The sequence below is a fragment of the Aythya marila genome (genome assembly GCF_965140915.1).
Source record: "Aythya marila genome assembly, chromosome: 3".
Classification (NCBI taxonomy): Eukaryota; Metazoa; Chordata; class Aves; order Anseriformes; family Anatidae; genus Aythya; species Aythya marila.
This window is the reverse complement of record NC_139044.1, coordinates 20909494-20937291: the sequence shown is the minus strand read 5'-3', so window position 1 is coordinate 20937291 and position 27798 is coordinate 20909494. Positions and strand designations below refer to the sequence as shown.

The 27798-nt window shown below is 41.3% G+C and overlaps 1 protein-coding gene across 1 annotated transcript; it reads right to left on the bottom strand.

The window, feature by feature from the left end:
* Positions 1-848: 848 nt before the first annotated feature.
* Positions 849-27798, bottom strand: TGFB2 (transforming growth factor beta 2). Its single transcript, XM_082757749.1, has 6 exons — positions 27641-27798; positions 10374-10506; positions 10148-10258; positions 6757-6931; positions 6020-6173; positions 849-4143 (listed from the first exon to the last, which is right to left on the bottom strand). The coding sequence occupies exons 1-6, from the start codon at positions 27740-27742 to the stop codon at positions 3985-3987; spliced, it is 834 nt and encodes a 277-aa protein (XP_082613875.1). The 5' UTR covers positions 27743-27798; the 3' UTR covers positions 849-3984.

Genomic DNA, 27798 nt, shown 5'->3' with positions numbered 1-27798 from the left:
TTTTCTGTTGCCCTTCCTCCAATACACCATCTCATTTCATTGTAGTTTCTTTTGTCCAATGTACAAAATCAACAGTTTCACTGAGTTTTAATGAAGGACACGGTATTGTGGGACCATCATCACAGGATGCAGTCAGATGGCTTTCTCAACTCCTGCATCACTGTGGGCATACTTTGAGACCTACTGCCAAAGAGAAAAGCCACTGTAACCGGTGCTTACAATAACAACCATGCAGAGGGGCACCTTAGTGCCTGGGCATGGTTCTGGTGAAGGATCAGGCACAGTGAGGCTGTGGGGTGACACCGGTTCTGCCTGGGGCAGCAGCTGTCTTGTGCACACATAGGACAGTGCTGCTGCTCTGAGCACTGGCTCAGAAGCCACTTCTTGTCTGTAGACCAAAGCACATACAGCAGTTGCTGAGGGGAAAGGAATCCTCAGGGCAGGCATGATCCACTCTCATCCTGGATGGTTGCTCTTCACCTCACCTGTGCCAGACCATGTCAAGGTCCCTCACACAAAAAGCACTCGGCACCAATTAAGCTGAGCCTGAGCTGAGGAATTACCTATGCCAGAAGAACACTGTCATATAAACAACACCAGCATATAATTGAAATAATTTATTTACCACTAGAGCACCACAAAAACAGACATACAATGTGTTAAAATACAGAGTAATCGATCACCAAAGTACAACACAGCTGTCCTTTAAGTTCCTTTTTTTTTTTTTTCCTTTAAACCATGCCAACCATACAATTGTATTGTCACTAAACACATAAAAAATGCTGTCCTAACCCACCCAGCTAAGTGCTAAGACCCACCCCCTCCCGCCTCCCTGCCCCTTACCCTGGCTCCACACAGCTCCTTCGGGTCAGACCTTTCAGGGTGCTGAAGATTTTCTGCCAGGTGCTGGGCATCACCAGTGCTCAGGGACTTTGCTGAGACAGTGGCAACTATCTCATTTTGGTAAGGCCTCTGGCAGACAGTCTCTGAACCATTGCAGTCCCATCTAAAACATCATTCAATGGCGGTGGGGGATCTACATCAGACCTGAGTGGTATTTGGCCTCACATTACCCCACCATGTAGAGGGGAATTTCACCCTTGAGTTCTGCACATTGTAGGATCGGGTTTAACATTCTTGGCAATTACAGGGAATACACGCCTAATAAACCAGAGGGAGGGGGGGGAAAGTTGTAGGAGCTTTATAACAGGAGTATTTCAAATACTATCAGTGCATTTTGAGGAAAAAAAAAAGTAAAAAAAAAAAAAGTAAAAAAAAAAAAAAGTATCTGATCTTGGGGTAATGCTCTACAGAACTAAGGCTTTATATTTAAATTTAGAGAAAAAAATTCCAAACCCAAACCAAAATCTTCAGCTGCGTCCAGCGCAATAGTGAGTACAGTTGGACAAGTACATTATCATGTATTCCACTTTTTCAAAGCTTCAAATCCACTTTGATTTACATTCCCATAGCAGGGAATTACAAAAAAATGTTTTTAAGTTTTTTGAAATGTATTCATCTTTGTCTCCCTTCCTGTCCAACAAAAATACAGGTCTCATACTGAACCTGATAAAACTAATTTTGTTGCTGTATACAGCAAAATCCAGAGTATTTACTACCCTGAGGAGTTTCACTGAGTTCAGTGCATCTTCTCATTGGAGTAAATCTGGCTCAAGCAAGTGTTAGCGGGACAGATTTTTCACTTGTTCATCTCAACTCACTAAATAAATCAGAAGCCTAACGTACCTCCTCCTCAGTGCTGAGTCAGTGGGTGAGATTAGATCATCTGTGGGGCTATGTGTCCATCTAGGCAATAAGCATAGGCTCTACTGAAGTCCCAAGGAGCGGCGGGTGCAAGCCGTTGCGGTACTTCAGCTTTGCATCAGTGTTCTGCTGAAGTCAAAGAAATTGCACATCTCAAAACTGGAGCTGACAAGATAAAGCTCAGGAGCACGCTCCTGACACTGCTCAGGTCAATGACAGAAAATGTCATTCTAACAGTTTTCAAGCTTTGCCATGCAAAACCCTTCATCATGTGAAATGAACTGAACGCATCACCTTCAGGATTTCTTTTTTTGCCAATTTACACTTTTTAAAAAATGAGTTGCATGTTATGGATGTTTTTTCAACTCCCTCTACAATATTCAAATGTGTAACAACAACAAAGCCATAGCGACCCCATATTACTTTTTCCCTTTAAAAATAAAAATAATAAAAAGTTTTAATTTGAACTCAGTTTAAAAACTCACAAAATCAAGGGTCTGACCCTGCAAATTCTGCTGTGCCTCTGCAGAAGTTAAAGGCAAGCCTCTGTTACCTGTGGTGGGAGCAGGATTAATCCCACGGACTAACAGCAGGGAAAATCCCTGCTGCGTATGAGCTCAACACGGACTGCTCCCACTCATGCCCCATGCAAGGGCATCACTGAGGCAGATGCTTTGTACCAGCCTTCTGCACATCCACTGTCACTCTCCGCAAGGCTTTGCCTTGCCTCAGCCAGGCTGGGACGTCTCTTCTTGCAATGCCTCGCTCCCTGCCCATCTGTTTGAATGTCTAACGCCAAAAGAAAAAATAAAAATGGGGATGGGCGAGGAGGGAGAGAAGGAGGGGAGGAAAGAGCGCTTTAATCCATCCTTTTTATAAAACAAAAACCAAATGGAGTCAGGTAGCTTATGTCATAATGATGAACAATATACAAAGCACATGTATAGCAATTATTATAAAACATGTATTTGTAGTGCAAGTCAAAATATAGGGACTCTACTCATACTGGCCAGCTAGAGGGAAACACATGATTCTGAGTGATCAAAAAGAGCCCCAAATTCAAATTCAAACTCATGAGAGCTGACAGTATTACAGAGTACAAAAATATGGTGAAAATTTACACATTACACATAAAGTACTTAATTTTTTAATAGTTTACAAATAGAGATCTACAGATATGTTTCCAATTAAGCTGGCTTTTACTACCCACCTATTGTAATACTCTAGGTATGGTTACATATACCAAAAGAACAAAAAAAATCCCATAGCATAGCTATACAGCATCATATTAAGGTCTGAAGATTAGACCAGTACATGTTAAATATTTCACTGGTTTACTAAATTGACATTTAAAATCATTTACAGTTAAAAAAAAAATCTTATAGACTTGTCTTTGAGACTGAAACAGAGTGTCCTTTATTAGTAAGTTATTCAGTATTTAAAACAAGGGTTTGAGACCTTACAAGAAGCCTCTCTAGGCAGCTGGCATGAAAAATAAGGTATTTTAAAGGCAGAGTTTCTCAATAATGTAGTAACTGATTTCTACTTAAATCCAACTAGACTAACCATTACTTCTCAGAATCTTTTGAGCTTGTGTTCCTTTAGGCTTTATATGTATTTCTGGCAGCTTATTTGGTCTCCATTTTGTCCACATTTGCTGGTTTTCTTTTTTCCAATGGCAATATGGAAATGTCCATTTGATAGTTTTTACACACAAATAAATAATGCACTGTTAACTCTACAACTAAGAGGAATGGGTAGGATGCCTATTGTATAACAATACAGAGAGATCAAGTAAGGCACGGGACAGATACAGCAACTCCACTTCATGGGATTTTCCTGTTTTTTTCCTTTCACATAGTACACTAACAAATTTCTTCCAGTGTTTATTTTTTAAAAGGTTTTTTTTTTCTTTAACTTGCTTCTTGTCTATCTCACGCTATGTGTAGGTGAAATGTAAGATAAAGGCCTTCAATGTTTTGCTTCAGATGCCAGTTTTAAAAAACAAAACAACAACAACAAAAAAAAAAACAAAACAACAACAAAAAAAACACTTTCAAACAGTTCAGACTAGTACCGCTTTTTTCTTCTTTTTTTTTTCCTTTAACACTGTTGAACCTGGGTTTTCATTTTTCCTTCCTTCCTTCTCATTCTCTCTATCCTTTTTCCTTGATTATTTTTTTTTAATACACACACATCACGTTGCTTCTGGGGAATCCTTTAGCTGCATTTGCAAGATTTTACGATCATGTTGGACAGTTGTTCAATTTTGGGTGTTTTGCCAATGTAGTAGAGGATGGTGAGAGGTTCTAAATCCTGGGACACACAGCATGGAGAGGCAGAAGCTTCTGGATTTATTGTGTTATACAAGCTGAGTACCTAGAAGGAGAAAGGAAATAAGAGATTAAGGCAGCTACCTCTGCCTGTCTGACTCTGCAAAGCAAATTCCTTTCTGCATCACTTCCTCCTACAACGCCTGGGACAATGCCTAATGAAATCAGTAGGAAGATGCCTATATTTGAATATTTTTGCATGCTTCTCCATTTTAAACTGGTGTCACAATCTGTCTGAGTTTCCTAACATTTTATCCTCACAGTCTTGAATCTTGTAACACATACATGCTTGGAGACTTACTTGAAAGAATAGCCCTTTAAAGCAACACACATGTTGTACTGATAGGTAAGAAAGAAACCATCTCTGTCTTCAGATTACCATTTATCATTACAGGAGAGGAGAGCCTTTCAGCACAAAAGTATTGCTCTGCTTCTCCTCCCTTGCTATTTTTCAGTAAATCCACTAATGCCACCCTGCGAGAATCGTGACTCCATCTGCAGTTTCTCCAACTGAAAATCAGCTGTGGTGAAGTTAGTAGCACTGGTGCTTTATTTCATGTTGGATTCATGTGTATGGTTCTCTGCAAGGGAAGTATGCAGGGTTACCCGCTGATGATGCATAGGTATTTCCGAGGATGCCATTAATGTGTTAGCTAAACACTAAGTGACCTTTTCCTAGAGCTTCAACACAACATTTACAGCTTAGAGAGACAGAAGACCTGTTCAGGGCAGCAACAACACTAACTACTTTATTAAGCAACCTCTGACTCTTTGGGTAACTTTCCAAACCACATATTTGTGACCATGACAGTTATTCTTCCTCTTTCCTTTAAAAACAAGTGCTGCTCCAAACTGTGTACACTACTACTCCACACCAGCGCAGGAACATACATACCTTATTGAAATATATTTACTACTGCCAGCTGACATTGCTAGTACTACAATGCCACAGCCAGCAACAGCTATACAAGTTACCTACACTTGGGTCCATATGCTCAGAAGAACTCACTATTGTGCCTTTACAGACCAAAAGGAAAACAAGCTGCCCCTTGGACAGGAAGAGTGCTCACTGCTGGCTGACACTGATCTGTTATTTTAAAGAAGGCTTGGAAAAGGTGAGATATCATCCTTAGTATGGACCTGAGCAGGAAATTCTTACTTTATGACAACTGTGATGCAAATGTCTGCTTCTTGTATTTATTGTCTAGATATTTTTATTGATAGTTGAGAAGAATGAGCACATAATAGCAGAACACTACTCATCCTAAAACAGTTGGCTAAAATACTAAGTACAATCCCTAAAATAAATGATCCCATCCCATACACCTATTAGTTCATAATCATTCCAGACACAAGATCCTTCCTTCACAAATAAATTTTCAGTGTACAAGAATGAATACATATTTTGAAGAAATATAGCTATCCATACATTATCATGAAATTCAGCATGGTAGATTATCAGTAACAATAGCAAATGAATGACGCAGGTCATAAAGTAGGTGATAATCAAGTGGTAAGACTCATAGCCATTATCACTCTAATTGTGCCTCCCTTGGTGCCTCTGCTGAGGGAACTCATTGCCACCTTCCACTCATGCTCTTCAATGCCAGGTCCCATTTCAGGCAGTCTTCCAAAGCTACACCATGCACACAGTCACAGAGAGTATTTGATATGTCCATACATCATGCTGATAACCACAAAAAAAAATAAAATAAAATAAAATAAAAATAAAAATCTCTGCAGTCCTGATACAGGACTTCTGCTTCAACTTTAGCATGCAGGTCAGTATAAGACCATATTGCCTCAGTTACTGAGATAATAAATGGAAGCTTTGGGGGTTGGCACTGATGACAGTCCTAGAAACATGTATCACCCTTTGGTTATAAAATAGAAGCTTAAAATTACCAAACAGTTGTACTTACTCTGCTGTGCTGAGTATCTGAGCTCCATAAATATGGGCAGGCTCCTGCACAGAAATTAGCATGATATCCTTTAGGTTCATGAATCCATTTCCAGCCAAGATCCCTCTTGAAGTCAATATAAAGTGGACGCAGGCAGCAATTATCCTGCACATTCCTGGAAAATAAAATACAGACAAATGCATTGGCCATAACAAAGACAACATAGGGAATAAAAATAATCCAGTTGCTTGCCCCTGAATAATTCTTTACAGGCAGGCAAGTCCGAGTCCCAGAAATTCAAAACTAAATCACATCCATTGAAGCTTATAGTATAAATGAAATCAGATGCTTAGAGAGGGCAGGACTTGCTTATATCAAGCTAATGGTTAGCCTGGAGGTTCATTAATGTACTGTTCTCCAGGTCCTACTAAGTCTCCTCTCTCAGTAGGTGAGCACAGTGAATGTGATCATTTGGATGTAATTATGGTGCTGATGGGCCTGAGAATTCTCCCTGATGGAACCCAGTCTCTGCTTTCTAAGGTCCTAACCTGCCTCATTGGCCATTGTCTCCACACAATGAGTGGAGCACATTAGGCAGATACCCACTGGGCATGGAAACTGAAGGTCTGTGAACGAGGGGTCACACTTTGTAAAAATGCCTACAATAAAGAAACATATTCTTACATGATAAGCAACTGCATTACAGCTCACAGGCTGGCATACCTGTGTAAATATACTAAATATAGATGCATAGTTACCTAAAACAATAGGCAGCATCTAGAGCACGCTTCTTCCGCCGACTGGGCTGTTGCGACTCAAGTCTGTAGGAGGGTAACAACATTAGCAGAAGATGTGGGGTCTTCCCACTGTATTTTTTCCTATTGGACTTTAAAGCTTTCACATCACCACTGGAATATGTGTAGTCATCAATACCTTCAAAAAATACATTTTGGTGATAAACATTGTGTTGCTTTTTTCTTCACAAATTAAATAAACCATCTCTTTAAAAAAAAATCCCTCAGAAACTGGGCAATGGTGGTGTCAGCTGAGAATGTTTACTGGGGAAGTGGAGGTAAATTCCAATTTGAGATCCCACCTATATACACAACTCTAACACATCTATCCTATCACCCCTCCCACACTCACAGCCATTTAACAGCATTTCAGTACATTTACCATTTACATTTGCCATTCATGCCAAAATGAATAATGGAGAAGACATATGGGGTTGCTCACTTCAGCTGCTGTATCTACATTGCTTAAACTAGTTTCAAATGCCCTAAGCAGTGACGCTTTTGTCACTTCACTTAGGGCAGTATTCCCATCTTTTAACAGCTACGCACCATTTAAAACCTTGCAACACCAATAAAGTTGCTCTGGACACCTGCATTTCCCACTGCTTACTTTCATCCCATTAGTTTTCTCCATCACATTTATGTCTTTCTAGTGCTTATAAAGTCTTTGTCTCTCATTGCCAGTTTAATTAATTCTGCTAATTCTTCCAAGGAAATCTATTATTCTAACTCCTACTTTTATGTGGACATGGCAAAGACGTTGATCAAAACATTTATTCTTAGATCAGAAATCAATGACCTCACATTTTGTGTTTTCTATACTAGTTACATTACTAGCTTCTTATCGTGGCAGTAGGATGGGCAAAAGAACCCCTGGTATTAGTCTTTACCAGGAGTCAATATAGCTCACGTTTTGCCTGTTCATAAAACCTTTCAAAAATTAATCTCCTCTACCAGATAATACTATCTAAAGTTTTTTGTTTTGTTTTGTTTTTTAACATTCAAAATTACAGTAATCAAATCTCATACTAACATTTTTTTTAAATACACACAATGGTTTAATTCATAGGTACAGTGCATATATATATTTAATTAGAATAAAAATTTCAATGCAGTGAAACAATGGTTAAATAAATGTAATACTTGATGAGGAATATAACCAAATCCCTGTAAAACAAATGAACCAAATCATGACATATTTGAATACATGAAAACTGGATAAACAAAATTCGGTTTGGTTCAAATATGACTTCACTTTAATATGTACTGATTAATGATAACAATAGCATCATTAATTAAATAAAATTTCCCCGTTAGAAAATGAAATTTGAATGGCTTAAAATCACAAGGAAGTTTATACTTACTCTATCACTTTGTCTACTGTCCATAAGCACATATATCCATAACCCTTACTACACACTATTTTTTAATATCAATTCAATCCAATCTTTAATTTTTTAACAATCATTTATGTAAATAATTTACATATATAAGTAACAATAAATTGCATGTGCTAATGATGGTGAGTAGATGTATAGAAATACTCAACGTTAACTAATGTAGTTCCACTGACTTCACCTGAGACTCAACCTTTCACTACTGGATGTGGGAGATTATACAGGCATGCCATTTCTGTTACTTCATGCCACATTTCACTGGCACTAAAGCATTGCAACACATTTATTCAATTCTGGCACCTACTGATTAGTTCTTTCTGAAGCAACTGATAGCATTGCTCAGAGTAATTTAAATATTATTGAAATATTTGTAATAATATATTTATGATATATTAATATATTTATGACACCAAGTTAGGTGCGTGTGTCGATCTGCTTGAGGGTAGGAAGGCTCTGCAGGAGGATCTGGATAGGCTGCACCGATGGGCTGAGGTCAACTGCATGAAGTTCAACAATGCCAAGTGCCGGGTCCTGCACCTGGGGCGCAATAACCCCAAGCAGAGCTACAGGCTGGGAGAGGAATGGTTGGAGAGCTGCCAGGCAGAGAAGGACCTGGGAGTGATGGTGGATAGTCGGCTGAATATGAGCCAGCAGTGTGCTCAGGTGGCCAAGAAGGCCAACGGCATCCTGGCTTGTATCAGGAACAGTGTGACCAGCAGGGCTAGGGAGGTGATCGTCCCCCTGTACTCGGCTCTGGTGAGGCCGCACCTCGAGTACTGTGTTCAGTTTTGGGCCCCTCGCTACAAGAAGGACATGGAGGTGCTTGAGCAGGTGCAGAGAAGGGCGACGAAGCTGGTGAGGGGCCTGGAGAACAAGTCTTACAAGGAGCGGCTGAGGGAGCTGGGCTTGTTCAGCCTGGAGAAGAGGAGGCTCAGGGGCGACCTTATCGCTCTCTACAGGTACCTTAAAGGAGGCTGTAGTGAGGTGGGGGTTGGTCTGTTCTCCCACGTGCCTGGTGACAGGACGAGGGGGAATGGGCTTAAGTTGAGCCAGGGGAGTTTTAGGTTAGATGTTAGGAAGAACTTCTTTACCGAAAGGGTTGTGAGGCATTGGAACAGGCTGCCCAGGGAAGTGGTGGAGTCACCATCCCTGGAAGTCTTCAAAAGACGTTTAGATGTAGAGCTTAGGGATATGGTTTAGTGGGGACTGCTAGCGTTAGGTCAGAGGTTGGATTCGATGATCTTGAGGTCTCTTCCAACCTAGAAATTCTGTGTGTGATTCTGTGTGTGTGATATATTCTAAGTGTGTTTATGGGTATTTACAAAGACTGGGACACTTTCTACATGAGGAAGCTGCCACTGTAAGCAAACCAACCGTTACCTTATGTATACTTTGGAAATTTGCCATAACAAGTATCGTTTTCTCTAATACACTCATAATATGCACCATGTTCACACACATCTACTGCAAGCAATTTATGTCTGCCAAATAACATCCTGATTCAAATGCCCAGTAATCTTCTCTATTGAAGCCTGAACTGTTACAGTGCTAGGATGGACAGCAGTCAAAGGGTTTATATTGAAAGCATTCAATAAGTTTTCTCATGATTACCCAACAGCAGATGGTCTACTGTGCATAAGTCTTTCTTACATTCAAACTGTATGTACATATTTCAAGCACACATGCTGCAAACTGTAATATAGATATTTAAGGACATCAAAGCTGCAAGCATGGAATGAGATGGCTTCTTATTCATTCCATCTAGTTTTAGAATAGTTCAGCTGTTATAGTTTTACCCTTGTGCCTTCAATGCCATTTTCTACCTGCTGAGAATCAAGATTCTCAAATGTGTAAATTTTCAATAATCGTAATTCCATTTTAGAGAGGCAATAAGCTCGTTTCCCTCCTCAATTAGTAAGTACCACCACATTTTAAAACATATTTTTTTAATTTGTTACCTGCAAATCTTGCTTCAAGCTCCTCACTTTTATTTGGGATGATATAATTATTGGAAGGCACGAAGGTGCAGCACGGGCAATGTAAGCTTATCTTAAATCCAAGGTTCCTGTCTGCAAAACATGAAAGTAAGTGGAATTGGTTTTACATGTGGAATGAGCCTGAAATACTGATGAGTTAATGGATGAGGACGTGGGGCAGGAATGAAGGCAAAACACTGGTTGTCACCTCTATGATGGAGCCATTCATGCACAGCCTCAGTGACATCAAAAGACAACCATTCTCCTTCAGCTCTTGTTTTAACTACTTTGCTGTCAATGTAGCGCTGTCCTGGTGATGATAATTCTTTGGATTTTAGAACCTGCAAGAAACAATACATATGTTTGTCTACAAGTTAACATTTATCAGATTTTTATTAAAATGGACCATCGACGTTATAAAATAGTTTTTTCTACTATTACAGTTCAAACCTCTATGCAATAGATGTACATTTAGGCACAGCTAGGTGTGTTTTGAAACTGAAAGATAACACAGTATTTCTTAGTTTCTGCAGAATCTTTATGGTCAACTTCAATGGCAACAACACCAGAGATTCAGTAATTTGACTATTTCAGTAAAAGTGCTTGACTAGGGAGGTCTTTTTCACATCTCATTTCCCTTAGGATAGTGCTGCAAATGATAATTGACTTTCAAGACCAAGTAGCGCATTCTCATATTTGCTCCCTACTTTACTATCTTCTTCGGGAGCGCTGGGAGAGGAAGGTGATATAAAAACACCCCAAGGAAATCATTTTACACCCTCATGCAAAACATGCCATCACATATTCCTTCCTAAGAGAATTCACACAGGAGGACTACACTGAAAACTTGTCCTGTAACACACATTCTTGGGGATCACAATAACTGGAAGCTGTTTCACCGTCATTAGTAACACTTACACTGGCTAGAGCATATCCAATGGAGGGGCACCAAGATGATAAAAGGTCTCTTGCACCTCTACTATGAGGAGAGGCTGAGAGAGCTGGGACTGTTCAGCCTGGATAAGAGGAGGTATGAGGGGGATCTTTGTACCTTGTATTACCAATGGTACAAGTGCCTGAGCGGAGGACGCAAAGATGACAGTACCAGGTTCTTTTCAGTGGTGTCCAATGCCATGACAAGAGGCAATGGGCACACACTAGAACACAAGAGATTCTATCTAAACATAAGAAAGCATTGTTTTACTGTGAGCTTGATGGAGAACTGACTCAGGTTGCCGAGATTGCGGAGTCCACCTCCTTGGAGATCTTCAAAAGGCACCTGGACGTGGTCCTGGGCAATCTTCATTAAGTGTCCCTGCTTGAGCAAGGCAGGGATTCAACCAGATGACCTCCAGAGGTCCCTGCCAACCTCACCCTGTCTGTAATTCTGTGACATCAAATGCTGAAGTGGAGCCTGTACAATACAGTCAGCACTTTGAAGGAAGATATTATATTGCTTACCCATAAGCCTTCCTTTTGACTTTTGGTACAGGTTACACATTGAAGAGAAAAAAAATACTGTCCATACAGGTAATCTGAGGGCATGCAGGTTTGAATTGTGGCCACACAATGATCTGTGCAACAGACAGTTTCACTTCTGCCCCAACCTGGATGCTAGCTGTGTTTTTATTTGTGTCAAAAGTTTCAGTAAAGCTTGCTACTGAGCATGAAATAAAAATTAACTAAACAAAACAAACAAACAAACAAAAAAAAATCAACTCCACCTCAAGACAGAGCAGTGTATGCCTGGAATTTCAAGTGCTGTATTGGGTTTATGCAGTAAGGTTTTGGTAGCAGGGGCTGCAATGGTGGCCTCTGAAAATAGCCCAGAGGCTCCCCCAGGTTAGATAAGGGCCAGTTTCAGCCAGCTCCGAAGGGACCCACGGCTGAGCCAAAGAGCCTAGCCAATAAGCAATGTTGTTTGCACCTTTGTGAGAAATATTTAAGAAAAGGGGGGGGAAAGGAATCTGCTGCACAACAGCAGCTGTGAGAGCAAGGAGTGAGAAGCAGCCCTGCAGGCCCCAAGATCAGTGCAGCAGGAGGTGCTCCAGGTGCACAGCAGCAGTTCCCCTGCAGCCTGTGGAGAGGCCCCTGGTGGAGCAGGCTGTCCCCCTGCAGCCCATGAGTGCCACATGGAGCAGATCTCCATGCTGCAGCCCATGGAGGAGCCCCCGGTAGAGCAGGTGGACGTGGCCTGGAGGAGGCTGCAGCCCATGGAGAGCCCCCGCAGGAGCAGGCCCTGGGCTGGAGCTGCAGCCCGTGGAGAGGAGCCCATGCAGGAGCAGGGGATCTGGGGGCAGCTGTCACCCACCCATAGGGAACCCGTGCTGGAGCAGTTTGCTCCTGGGGGGATGGACCCCATAGTATGGAGCCATGTGGGAGCAGTGCTTGAAGAGCTGCTGCCTGTGGGCAGCCCCCTCAGGATCAGTTCGGGAAGGACGTATCTCGTGGGAGGGACCCTACATGGAGCAGGGGCAGAGAGTGACCATGAAGGAGCAGTGGAGACAAAGTGTCAGGGACTGACCGCAGCCCCCATTCCTGGTTCCCCTTTGCTACTTGTGGGGAGGACACAAAAGAGTGGATGGGGAGAGAAGGTGTTTTTAGTTTGCTTTTAGTTTCTTACTGTTCCACTCTGCTAGTAATGGGAAATAAATTATATTAATCTCCTTATGTGAGTCTGTTTTGCCCATGATGATAATTGGTGAGTGATCTTCCTGTCCTTATCTCAACCCTTGAGCACTTTTCATTTTATTTTCTCCCCCTTTTCCTTTGAGTAGGGGGAGTGAGACAGCAGTTGTGTGGAAAATTAGCTAACCCTCACCGTAAAACCACCACAAATGCTCACATTCTTCTTTGTATCTAAAGAACTTCAGTGACTGCTTTTCCATAAACAAGCAAAGGCCGCTATTATTTACCTTACTTCTGAAAACAACTGGGCTTTTGGCTGCTAACAGGTTTCTGGTTTCCCAGTTATTAAACTATTAAACTATGTTGATAGTTTTGTGATGCAGGAAGCTGGAATGCCATGCAATGTTAAGTTGACTCCAATCAACATACCACATGATAACATCACTTCGTAACTTCTGGCATACCAGCAGTTTGAGTTCGTGTATTGTTTTGAGTTCTTACTCCATTGGTAATGGACTTGGATGGTTAAAGAGTAACTGACAGACATGTGTCACTATTTCCTCCTATTTTCTCAGCACAGGACAGCCTGATACCTAGCAAACTGCTGGTATAAATCAGTGATGAAACCACATTATATATATATGAAGAAAAATATTTCAGAAGAGGTGTGAAATTATGTCATCATAATAAAATTAGGCTTTTCTTAATGAAACAGAAAAGCTTGCTTGAAAAGCCCTCATTCTATCCAACATGTAGAGATTCCCTCTTTATTTCAAGGGAGTGCTGTACCTTTTACAGGTAAGCAGCACAGCTCCTACAATAATCTTTGAATTATGAGAAAAACAGCAGTAGGATAAGCTCTGTGCCTTCTTTCTGATTTACACACAAAACATTTACAGCAGGACAAAAGAAGCAGAAAGACATGGGAAGGTGTTGGTCTCAATCCAGAAAATTACCAAATGTCACTTGTAGGGGATGTTAAGGTCTCCAGTAGAAATTCAGGGCACTCAAACATTCAACCTGGACTCCTTTTTATGAGGCAGCCTTCAAAGTGTTTGAACAACTGTTTACAGAGAGTCTGGCAGCAGCAAGGGGACTACCATTGCTCAGAAGTGCCAGAGATGAGAGAATCTGCAATCAATGCTGGGAAAGTCCCAGAGAAGCACAAATATAACTTTGCCTTCTCTTTGGTCTTTATCAGGTCAACTCAAGTGTTTCTGAGGACGTAATGCAGCTGTCATTCCGCAGAGATGTGCTGGGGTGGGGGGAGGGAGGGAGGGGGAGAGCAAATAAGACTCAAGAACTTGGATAATTTCTTGTCCTTTCTGCACAGTCATATCTTTCCACAGACTCCAGAAACTGCATACCTCACAGTTTTGGCAGTGATGTAAGGATCTAAAAGTAAGCAACATGCCAAAAGTAATCTCTTGATGTTAACTATAATTGGTCTTAGATGTGTTTTGAAGACTTGGTTGTGCCTTGGTATCCAAAAGATAATGTCTTTATTCCAGTCTCACTCCTATGAAAAGACAAAGTGAGGGATTGGCAACATGTATCTGGCATGAAAGACATTTGTAAAAGTACAAGAGATCATTACCACACATATTTAACAGTACAAAGAACATTCATCCTGACCTATGAACTGAATGATAAGAAAAGTGTTTGCAGGTTTCAAAGCTGTAGAACACGATGGACAGTATGGTTACAAGAGCCAGATATAATCTACCTGGAAGTATCTAGGGTATCTGAAAGCAAGGCTCCTTTCCATGTGATTTATGCAACATATTCATGGAAAAAAAAAAAAGAATGAAGATGGAGCTAAAAAGTCACAAACTAAGTATATCATAAGTAATTTCCACAATTGGCATAATGTATTAAGCAGACACTCATAATTCTTAAGCAAAAAGCTGTTCAATGTGATGAGTACCACACACAATGAAATTAGCAGGTCTACTTCGATCTCAAGCAAAAATGATCTAGCCGCACTGTTCCAAATTTTTCCTTTTTTTTTCTGCACTTATCCTTGCAAGTGCAGAAATAGTAGTTGTAACACAGAGCAAATGGATGATAAAATCCTAGACCCATCAGTCTGTTTCCTCCGCCAAACCCACCAGATGAATAACTCTTTCTGATGAAATGCACTTTTCCTGCACTGCATTTCAACTCCATACATGCTGAAGCAGCAACATGATGCACAGTAGTAATTAAAATGGTGTCTTTGAAGGAAACTAGCAAAGTTTATAGCTACAATACAGTCTTCAAGTGAGCCTTCCAGAAATTATTATATGATATAGTATTTTAGGCTCTCAATGCCATCTTCCCCCCTCTCTGGTTTGTTTCTTTGTAGTTTGTACTGCCTTTCTGGTCATACCTTCATCAGTCCTTTTCTCCTAATGCACCATTCAAGCCCATTCCCACTGAAAAACTTCTCTTTTGGTATTTCCAATAATTTCTTCCTATTAGATGAGCTATCTTAGTTGCAAAAAAAGAAAAGTTTTTCCTATGCCTTGTGGCTTCTGTGCTTTAAAGTTCATCTGCTTCTTCCAACTATACTGATAGGTCTTAGAAGATATTACCTTCATCTGTAAACATTGCTTTGCCTATAAACATTGTCTTGCTTTTATGCTTAGCCCATTGCAACCACATCTAACACTACAAAAAATGTTGTTGCACAACTTGGATCTGCAGGCGGCCTGAAAGGTGAAAACCTCTGTCCAACAGTTTTCAGTTCGCATATTCAGTTCACATATATTAACATAAGACAAGGGAAAAAAAAAAAAAAAAAACACAAAAAAAAAAACACCAGAGAGAAAGAAGACAGAATTAAACTTTTAGTTCAATCTTTACTCATTTCCTTCTAGCACCTCATCCAAACACTCCCTCTTAAAGAGGCAGAAGTTTGATATGTCTGTGGATCATGACCTGGATTGTTCAGGTTTCTGGGGGTTGGGGGAGTATTGTGCATCTTTACCCACATGTAGAAGTGACAAATTCAATCACTTGCATGATTAAGAGATTTTCACACATACCACCTTACCCCCATCAGTTTTCAGCGCATGCACAAGTAGCTGACAATGCACAAAAACTGCATGCATGTAGGTACAAGCATGCACACCTTCACATGTGCATGAGTGAAAGCTCAAGACTAACAATCTGAAAATTCAGGTTGGACAAAATCTCTCAAGCTTCTAGACATAGGGATGTTCTGCCACATATATATCTTCATTTAGTCCCCTTCAAAGGTATGAAGGAACATTGCCTTTTCTATTAAAGAACATACAATCACATTATGCGAGGATTAGCTGAATAGATAGATAGGTAACAAAAAGGTTATCCAGCAGACTTCTAGCCCAGTACGCAGAATAATTTTCATTCAGTAGCACTGCTGTAAATTTTAAAAACAATTTGTTTTTATCTACCCTCTTTTTGTACATAATTCCTCCCTTTCACATGAAAGCATATACTTAGTCAAAACTCTTCATCAATCTCTACTTGACACAGTAGTGTGCATACTTGAGCCTTGCCTTCTAGCTGTCATTCTATGTGCACTGCTAACCTTCCCCTTGCCTTTTTTTTTTTTCATTCAGGTTGGAAAAGACCTCTAAATCATCTAGTCCAACCTTTTACCCAGTACTGGCAAATCCAACCACACCACTAAGTTCTACATCTACATGTTTCCTGAAGACCTCAAGGAATGGTAACTCAACCACTTCCCTGGGCAGCCCATTCCAATTCTGTACAACCCTTTCAGTAAAAAAGTTTCTCCTAACCTGAACCTCCCCTGGCACAACGTGAGACCATTTCCCCTTGTCCTATCATTTCGTGCTTGGGAGAAGAGCCCAATGCCTACCTCACTACAACTTCTTTTAAGGTAATTGTAAAGTACAATAAGGTCTCCCCTGAGCCTTCATCCCAGTTCCCTCAGCTGCTCCTCATAAGACTTGTTTTCTAGACCCTTCACCAGCTTTGTTGCCCTTCTTTGAGCATGCTCCAGCACCTCAGTGTCCTTCTTGTAGTGAGGGGCCCCAAAACTGAACACAGAATATTTCTATACTGACCATTTAAAAAAAAAAAAAAAAAAAAAGGAAAAAAATATCTTACGAATCCCCATGAAGGATCTCAAGATATCAAATACATGCAGCTACTGCCAGCAGCACAAAGAAAATAGTGACTATATGAAAAATGCACGTAATCGCAGGAAAGGTTTTATGAAGTAGCCAGACAGATACAAAGTATTGCTCTTACTTGTACAGGGACATGTTTAGGAAGCCCTGTTGGAGATCTCAGTGATGACAGCCTTTACATGCCACCCTCATGTGAGACCTGCCAGATTTCTGGTATTTTATAAATCCCACTGAAATCTTTTGCTCTGCATTGGTTCTGGGCTGTTCTGCCCAGTCCTCAAAGGGAGACTCTGATCTGCTGGCAAGGATTTATCGGCAATCCTCCTCATTTGTTAGAGGAGGCTGGACCCGGATGCTACCTTGGAAACATATTCCAAATCACCATGACCAGCGATTCAGTGGTGAAATGGCTTAATTTTGTCATGAACTGGCTGCAGAAGAATCACAAACATGTTTCCAAAAAAGAGTGACATCTACAGTACTTCTGCCAACTGCTCTGCTTGTTTTTCAACCAACTGGAGAGCATAAACTGATACACTAAAAATAAAAAAGTATCATGTAGCTGAAATCTTCACTAAAATACTGGAGGATAAAAACTGTTTACTCATATGCATACATTTATCCTCCTATCACACAGTTCTGAGTATATAAATAAGGACAGGGATTGTCTTAGGCTGTATTTTATAAACTGCAAAGTATACTGAGAACACTATAATTCATGATAACAAACAAAGCAGAATGTTTTTAAAATTCATAGAAACATGGCTTCTTTAAAAATGAGGCATATCAGAGGTTGATCTCAGCAGAGTACCAGTGTTTGGTGTCAGTGTAATTACATCAGTTCAAAACCAGAAAACCTCCAAAACCCAGGACTCCGTTAATAGAAAAGCAATCACTTTGCTCAGATTTTCCTTTGCCTACTCCTGTTCTCATTTATATACAGAGCTAAAGTAGGGGATAACTCAATGAGCACATTAGTGTATGTGTTTTAAACAATAACTGCTCAGAACAGACACCAGAGGAGCCTGTCTTCATGACTCATTACACACATAAAAGGAAAAAGTTCAACAGAAACACAAGCTGGTTCTTTCAAATAACTCCACAACAGCAACTTGCTTAGTTTATTTCAAGTTTGATGGCCTGGCCAGTAGCTACACCTATTCCCCCATAACTACCACAAGCAGATGCAAAAGAATAGGAAAATTACAATTAAGTATAATTTATAGTGGAACAGTTTTGACTAATAAATTCATCACCTCACCGAAACCAAGCAAACAAGCAAAGATGAATGTGATCCAGCTGTGATGATACACAGACTGATACATCAATTGCATATACCCGCTGCAGCCAAGAAAACCCTACTCACAAATCAAAGGTCAAGCATCAGCAGCAAGGGCATTTTATAGCTAGGTTTGAGAATTACATTCAGCAACTGTTTGAAAATATTTTTGGTGACTTCTGGTTTCTTAAAACAAGTTGATGAACTTTCAAAACAATAATAAGATTGTATGTCACTTAAAAATATCTATTGTGTCTGCTATGTTGCCCTGGTACTTTGGGTGGTCACAGATGTCAGACAGCATGAGATCTGCCATCACCAAGGAACAGTAAAGAGGGTATTATCTTGTAAAAACCTGCTATTAATCTGGTTTTCCTCCCAATTTATTCTGGACTGTCTGATCTCCTCCCTCCAGATGCCGTTGGCTCCCTGATAACTTCCTTCCTTCCCTTCTCTCCTGTCATTTCAGACTTCTGTGATGTTCTTGTATTACAACATCTTGGCAGACTCACTAATCTTTCTCTTACTTATCATCATTATCCATGGTTTCCATTGGAACTTCAAGGGCCTTTTACAATAATGGAAATAACCTGACATGTACTTGTGAGCTCAAAGTAAATAAGTCCAAACAATGAGATCCAGTGGTAAATGATGTGCTAATAATGGTTAACATCAGAGCAGAGATAAATTCTGTTATGCAGAACATCGTGGCTGAAAACTGCCATCTAAAATAATCTCTTCTGGACTAGCAGAATACTGCAGGGGACTCCAGCCTAATCCCGTGCAGCATGATGACTGGATTCCCAAGGTCTGCATATGCAGCTGCTTGTGGTTTCCAAATTCTTACATACTATTCACTCTGCTGAAAGAATAATTTGCTGCCTCAGTCCAGATTTCAAAGGTCTCCTCAGACAGCTCTCATGGACTTCATCCAGCCCCTTGTGAAGCTTAAAGTTAAAAAAAATGGCAATGCTAATTCTCAGTCCTTTCTCACTCCCTTGTTGAGTTCAAGGTCTTGCACACCAGGATAAGCAAACCTTTAATTCTACTGCAAACCACTACAATCTCCCTATCCAGTTTCTTACTCATATGTGGAAACATATGTTGTAAAGCACCAAAACCTCCATATAACACATTTTGCCAGTTAATTGGGAATCTACCAGCTATCATAATCTTAGTTTTTTTCTTCTCATCACTAGTGCAAGAAACCAACCGTGTATTTTTTTTTTCAAAAATTCGATGTAAACTTACACTATTTTCATAACCGCTTTTGCAGAAGAGTAATTCAGATTCTGCCTTCAGTGTGATGCAGCTAAAAGGGGTTTACAGCCCCCTTGCTTATCAGTGGAAGCCTTTCCATTACTTGCAAAGGTCTCCAAATCAGGCTCAAAACGAGGGCAGAGTCTTTAGAGACTAGTATATGAGATGCAGAGTTCCTGCCAAAATACAAAGGTATGGAGTACTTGCCAGAGTCAAAAAAAAAAAAAAAAAAAAAAAAAATAAAGCCATAGCTCTACGATCCATCTGCTCAGAACTTGCCAGACACGTTCTTCATGCAAACTTGCAAATAAAAAGAACATATTGCACACATAACCCAATCCCTTTTATATCTGGATAAACTACAGCTGCAGCAGGATTCCCTTACAGTGTCAGCTGCTACTCGCTTAAAGGTAAAAGAAGGTGAAGTGCAAGGGGGTAAAGAGATGAGCAGCTAAAGCAGGTCAGAAAAGGAAGGGAAATGATGTATGTCAGGGATTCACTGTGGCTGACTAATTGCATCACTGTGGTGAGGGAATGAGCCTCATGGAAGAGGATGGAGTCTGAGAAGGGATTTCCTCTCCATTCGTTCCCCAAGCAGGGCCTTCCTCCCATTGCCAAAGATATATCTGCAGTGCTTGCTGGGGCCCCCTGCGGCTGCTCTGCTTGATTTACATTTAAGCAGGCAGGGAGACTCTGTGTTGTGTAAGTGATAAACAAGAACGGAGGGTCTGGGGTCCTTCTTCTGGAAGATTTTGAAATATTGACTGCAATTTCCTGCTGTTTAGAAGATTTTAAGACAGCTCCTAAAAAAAGATTTTACATAAAATAAAGCGAAACAAGAAATCCTGTAAACTTATCTAGCATTTAGCTTTAACTTGCCAAAGGCACTTTATGTTTTATTAAAATATCAACAAAGAGGAGCCAAAGTCAACAAAAACAGAGAGGGTTCTCCTGTCTCCTAGCCAAGTTCCCTACGTCCTTGCAGGGTACTCCTGTGTTCATCTCCCTTCTAAGCTCAGGTCTTCCAACCCCTTCATCTGTCCTGTCTCTGATAGCTATACTTCATGTTCATATGCATTTCATCACAAAATTTTTGCGTTAAAGTTCATCTGCTGCTTTAATATTTGGACTTACTGTTTTTTCTAAGATGCTGTCTTCTTTCACAAGTCACTCTTCTTTCTTCCCTTCTTCTTGCCTTGTTCTTCTTCCATCATTCTTATAATTTTCTCTTCCCACCAGAAACTTCCATCCAAACCACTTCCATCCTCCATTTTCTCCCCTCATCTATTCTTCATACAGGCTTCTCTCCTACAAAGCTGCACATTATTTTCCTTTACGTCTCCTCCACAGCTTTTCTTCATTACTGGACAAGGAAGCAGGGCATAAGGAAGCCCAGAGTCCTTTTGCTGTCTCATCACATGAGTGATATAGAATTGTTTCTGGGGTCTCTTTGCTGTGGGCATGTCATTTGCTCTTAAGTTGGAAAAGGCTCTATAGCACCGTTTTCTTTTTTCCGGACCCAAGAGTTGCCCTTTCTCATTTCTTGCAGCCATTTCTGTTCACTAGCTAGCCCTCAGGTGAACCGTCTGACAACAAAGCTCCCCAGCTTTCCTCAGCACCTTACCTACAATGGGCCTCTTAGCACCAATATGATATTCACCAGCCCAGTAACTATCAAGCTGCAGTGTTTGGTTCAAACTTGTGCGTGTCTCAGCCTAACATGAATCTGGTTTCCCTGCCAGATTGCAACCCAAAGAGCAAGAACCCAAATTCAGAGGCTTATCTCTGACCTGTGTCCTACATTCCTACTTTCCCCATAATATACACACACCACAAACTGTAATAAATCTATCAGCTCAGCGCCCTACACTACTGTTAGGTCAAGTTGGGAGTATGCACCAGCTCATGCCAGTAGCTAATGGGGTATTACATACTTCAAGTTGTCTTCAGTAACTACTCTGTTCTGGCAAGAGCTGGCTGCATCCAAGATAAGTCTCAAATGGCAAAGAATATGATGCACCAGTAAATACTTCCTTTCAATCATGCTCAGATTATTTGCCAAAAGTACTTGCTACATTTGAGACATTGTAGAGTATTTTGTAGGGGATACACTACTCAGAAAAAACAAGAAAAAAAAAAAAAGGGATTCTGTAACAAAGAGAAAGCAGCAATTTGACTGAAATATGCTGCAAGTCAATTTCCTCTGATCCTCTGGTCTTCAGTTGGTGGGGGGCCAGGGAGGACTGGTAGAGCCAAAAGTTATTAGATCCACAGTATACACTGAGTTTGGCACAACAAAGAGCACTGCACATTTGCCATTTAACCATAACCTTTCATATTGCAAGAATTTTGTTTCAGGACAGCAATACATAAATTGTGGGACCCAAATACTTCAGTTGTGGGTTGCAGCAACAGCAGCCAATTGGAATCAAATGCCCCAGGTGATGTGTGTAGCACAGGTGTCCCATGCCAGCTGAGTGCCACAAACCCTGCTTCCTGGGATTTTGTTCCATGGCACTAGAGACAGCACTTTTTTTTTTTTTTTTTGGGGGGGGAGGGGGGGGAAATAGCAAGCAGGGCCCCTCTGCTCTTGATTATACTTAGATCAATCTAGAGTAGCTCTACTGCAGCCAGTGTAAATTGCCTCAGATTTGCACTGCTGAGATCTGGCCCAAATCTATAGCAGCTCACTTTAAACATATTTCCTAACCGAAAAACAAGACAAAACACTGTCTGAACTGAAAGCATTTGAAAGACTGATTGTGGTTTAAATTTAAATCTGACTCATAGTGGGGTAATATGTTCCACAGCATCTTCCTTCTTATACCTCCAAGCAAGGAGAGAGATCCTTAAAGAAAACAGGTTAGACACTGTGTGGAGGGTATTCACTTCTTCCTAGACCCCATGTGAGTGCCACAGGAGCCCTTGGCATGGATGGGACCATCCCCAACATAGAAAGACCAAAGGTCTGCTCCCACTTGCTTGCTTGTCATAACACAGTGTCCCCCCGGGCTTTAGCCTGGTGTTGTACATTTATTTGCTTGGACACTTCATGCAGTACATCCCTTCATCCACCAACCACAAGCTACCCACATGCGCAGATAATCAGATAACAACAATGCTAAAATCCCGTGCTTTAGCTGCATTTTTGTGATGCTTTATGATGTGTTACGAAAACATGGCACTGCTTCCATAGGAAGCAATTATTACTTGTTATTGTTTGACCGTCTGTACATAATAAAACTACCTCAAAAACAATACCACAATGCTCCCTGAACAACTACTTTTTGCCCCGCGAGGGTTTTCACTTGTCCAGCTTTGCTATGGTGCTATTTATTTTTTGGAATGCTTATTCATAAAAGGCAAGCTTTTTTTCTGAAGGGTGCAGGGACTCTATTTATAAATACAGAAGCACCTTAATAAAAAAAAGATGTGATGAAGTCTTCAAAGCAGGCAAGAAAACTGATGAACAAAGACATTCCCATAACAACCAAGCTTTATCTGATCAAATTCCAATAAAGCCTGCATTTGGCATAAATCTTTAAAAACATAGCAAGGGCCACTGGAGGATGCTAAAGCTTTTTTTATTTAATATTACTCTTTCTCCCTCCCCCAAGAGTACTCTATCCCCTTAATATTTTCTGAAGTCTTGGTGCACATTAAGAAGCGCATCACGAAACCATAATACAGTGGAGAAGCATAGGAGAGCACTGGCTGCCCCTGAGGCTATGCTGCTTCCCCTCCTTCCCTCCAGCTTCCCACTCTCCAACATGCTGCTAGCTGAGCAGCACCATGAGTGGATTAACCCTCACTTTCAGGCAGAAGAAATAACAGAAAAGATAGTGCCTTTAAATAACTTAATTCTTTATGGCTTCACTTAACTAGAGCCAAGAAAAGACAGAAGATTTTATACCAGCGTTATGAAAGAAGCTTAGCTCCCACTTCTATGAGCTTTATTTTTTTTTTTCCTATCTTAAAACTACTTAATATGTGTACTGCATTTCCCATCTGCACAGGAACGCACAGACGTGACCGACTAATCCTCAAATACTCAGAGAAGTATTTTGGGTGAAAAAAGACATTAAAGAAACTGTTTCTGCTCTCAGGGATTACCACTCCCCCCCTGGCTCCAGAAGACTATTTGAAAGCAGGCAGCGAGATGCAGCACGTTTCACCGTGCTCTGAGCCTTGCCGAGCATCCTGAGAGCAGAGGCATGAGTTGAACAGAGGAAAACCAGCACTGCATGGGACTTTGCAAAGGGACTTAACTTCAGTCCCATTAATTCCCTGCATACACTCCCCTGCCGTCAGTGAGGCTACCTGAGAAACCAGTTTAGACTTCAAAGCCTGCAAACACCACAGAAGAACCATGAACATGTGGCCGGGGAGCTGCCCAGCTCAGCAGGGTCCATGAACCTGAGTGGCAGGATGTGTCCAGGGCACCTCCAGAAAAATTCATCTCCAGGACCTACTGCCCAGGTGCAGCTGGCTTGGCCAGTGGATAAACAACCACTTGCTCCCAAAACAAATGTATCAGCATCCTCTCTGTTCTGACCTTGCCACTGCGGGTGGGTACAGGATCCTGCTGTTCCTGCTCTGGGGCTAGGCACAAGGGGCCACGGCTCTGGGTCACCATGCCAAGCAGCCCCAGACTGCCTTCCTGGAGTCAGTGCAAACAAGGGCTGCAGCAAAACACTGCGTCCTTCTCTGATGTGGTTTGGAAAAATGAGCCAAGTGGAGCCGGAGGAAAGATTAGCTGAAAAGGTGCAGTCTTGCATTTCTTTCTCATTTTAAGGGTAGATCGTAGATCTGTAAGGTCAGGGGACCACACAAAGAAAGAATCAGGAGGAGAAACAAAATATTTATATTCTGCTTGCTTGTTTTTTCTATGTTCCCTACATGTCTGTCTCACTGTTCCTAAAATAGTCCTTCAGAGCAGTATTGTCCTTTCTGCATCACTGGTGTGTACGCTGCTACTAAACTGCCACTGGACAAAAGTGGATTGCTCTAGACCTGCCTGTGGTCAGGGGTGCCCTCTTTCCCACTGAATCACAGCAAGAGAGCTTTTCCTCTCCCCAGGAGACTTTTGCCCCTCTCTTCCTGCTTGACTGAGAAAGAGGAGAAGACGCAGCAACAACCATTCCCTGAAACTACAGGTATGAAAGGAATTTGAAAAACCCTCATCAAGAAGATCTCCTCGGCAAAGCAAAACACTTAGAACAGTAGGCAACCCGAAACTTGGTGGGAGGAAAGAAAGAAAGAGAGAGGGAAGAAAAAAAAAAAAAAAAAAAAAAAAAAAAGCTAGTAATTAAACATTGCTTATGCAAGACAAAAAAAAAAAAAAAAAAAAAAAAAACCAAAAAAAAAACATTGTTGCTTCTGGGCACAACAGCCCTGGCAAGCCCAGCACTATCTCACAAGATAGGAAGCAGTGCTTATGCATGGAGGAGGAGGAGCAGATATATTTGCCAAACCTACCAGCAATCTCTTTTGTGAGGCTCTCTCTCTATGCATGGCTTTCCAAGCTTCAAGCAAATATACCTGTGAAACTTTCCAGCCCCTACAGAATATATTTGCCTCTTCCACTTCCAATTAAATGCACATCTTCCTCATTCTCTCTTACCCCTCACGTTTGTTTCTTCCCCCGCTGTTTGACATCCCTATCACTACACAACCCTGAAGCTCCTCTAGCAGTACCATGGCCCCAATGCCTCCTAGTCATTCTTCCCTACTTTCAGCTCCTTGTTTTACTCTCTAAAGGTGACATTTTTAGTTTTAGGATGCTTCAATAGCATTGTCCTACTACACACCCTCCTCTCCAACTTCTCCTTCTATTTGCTTGTTGTTGAACACTGTGCAGTCTCAAACACTGTGATGGAGATTAAGCGTAGGAGTATTTAGGGATTCCGATATTCCTGCAGCAGAGCCAATGATAAGAAACCCAGGCAGTACAGACCAGTCATCGTAGAGCTAAGGTAATACCTGCATACAAGCTTTTGGGGAGCACTGCATAAAAGACTGCAAGAAGCGGTAAATATGACCAAAGGGCAGAGTAGGGGTGGAGGAGTAGAGGAAGGAAAAGACGAGAGGAGCTTATAAGGAGTAAAGAAGAGAGAAGCACTAGCAGGCAGCTGTCATCATTTTGATACATTCTCTACAGGGAAATGCTCCAGGAACAGCTTGTTTCTCTGCAGGAGAAGGAACAAGTATCATGCCTAGCATACACCTGGCACAAACACACTCACAGCTCACCGCCTCTGGCAAGCCTAATTCTTGGTTATAGAAAAGCTCTAATCCTACAATAACCAGCACCTCATTACTCACCCAACACTTCAATCAGTATGTCCCACCCAGCCTCAAAAAAAAAAAAAAAAAAAAAAAGAAAAAAAAAAAAAGACTGCCTTACTCACCAGCTATATATTTATCTACAAGACCGAGGTACCTGCCCTAGGTGCAGGTGTCAGCCATTTCCATGGGCACAGACTTGCTGGAGTCAGCCTCTCTCAAATGAGCACCAGCTGTTTTTTGTCACAATCCGAATTCCCAGCCAAGTAAAGGCCCTTTCTTCCCTACCTCTGCTGAACTTTTTGCATCCTGCATTCCTCAAACATAGAGGTGCAATGAGCTGAGCTCAGGTAATCTCAACTGTATTCCTTCCAGGTAACTGATTAATAGCTCTCAGAAAGCACAGGGATGCCATTACCTCCATTTAGGATGTCTGAATAGTGAGGTCAAGTCAGAACATATGATCATTTTGACAGGTTGGTGTGGCAACAGCATGGGGACATGAAGCATAATTTTGTGTGGCTCTTACACACCAAGGACACCACTGACTTTCAAAGATTTCTGTTAGCTTTCTCTTTTAACAAGTGACATGTTATTTAGTCAATTTTTCTGCCAGTCTTTTCTTGGAAAGGCACACAGCCAGGTTGCAGTCTTGACAGCAAGCACCTGGTGACCACCTGCAGACCTAACCCCATTCAATGGGGAATCACATTTCTCTCCTGTTTAAATCATGTTTTAAAAATCTAGTGCATCTTTTCCTGCTATCAGTCTCTAAGGCTGGCTTATGCAGAAATTGCATCTGCTACAAGCTTTGTTCACACTTGAGCAGACCAGGCAGAAAAATGTGAACTTTGAAAGTGAGGGAAATAACTAACTCAAATTTGCACCCACAGGATCAGACCCAGGCTTTACTGTGCTGCAAACTCGTGGCTGTGCTCAGGTGCAGCAAATGAGGGCAGCAAAAACAGAGCCAAAGAAGGGTTCAACACACTTTATTTAACACGATGACTTCTTCCCTAGCAGGGTTTTCAGCTGAGCAAATCCCATGTTGGTAGAACAACTGTCAGTTTTAGCCAGTATAAAACTGCAGGGAGTTGATTCCTTTTTTGCTGTTGGTTTTGTTGGTGAGATGAACTATGTTTTACACGAAATATGCTCTAGAAAATAGTTCCACAAACATATGCACAGACTCTATGCAGTTGACCTTAATTGGTTTAGCATGTGTGCAAGCTGACTCATTACCTAGGTAGAGGAGCCTCTGCTTGAGCTTGTTCACACACAGAGGATGTTTTGTGGGGTTGTGATGGCTTCTATGCAAGACTGAATTTGCTTCTTCAGTGACAATACCATCTGACCAAGTTTATAAATCATCTCATGTCACTGGTTGAAGTGCAGGGTGCAATTTGAAAACAGAAAAAAAAAGAAAAAATCTTATCAACACCCCAGAGTAAAACAGTCACTGGGTCATTTTCTTCCTCTTTCCTAAATGAAGGAATTTTCCACTGACTTGCTTTGAGTTCTGAAACTGCAATGACTTGAAACTCAGTTATTAACGATGACATTTCTGCAAGGAACAGTTAATAGGCTTATCCTGAACACAGGCCAGAGACAGCAATTTGATTTCTTCTATGTAACCTACAGTGCAGATCAGGTGTTGGGAGAGAGAGACCCTCAGAACTCCTTGCTTGGTGCCTTGTTCTGTCACTTACAGCAAATCATCAACACGAAGCTTCCATATGCCTCCTCTGTCACTATATGCAGAATGATAGAGTCCTGAAGCGCACTTTCTAGAAAAGTATGTGTATTTCAGCTTCATATGACTTTGAATGAAGTTCTTTCTAGCACAGTCATGGCAAAAAAGCTACCTTTGAAAGAAGGCAGTAATAGCCAGAGCCTTACCTGGTACAGCTCTATCCGCTGCTCCGAGACCCGCGCCTTTGAGTTCTGCAGGCGGAAGACCCTGAACTCGGCCTTCACCAAGTTGGAGGCATTCTTCTCCATCGCTGAGACATCAAATCTCACGATTCGGAAGTAAAGGCTGTAATAGCTTGGTGGGA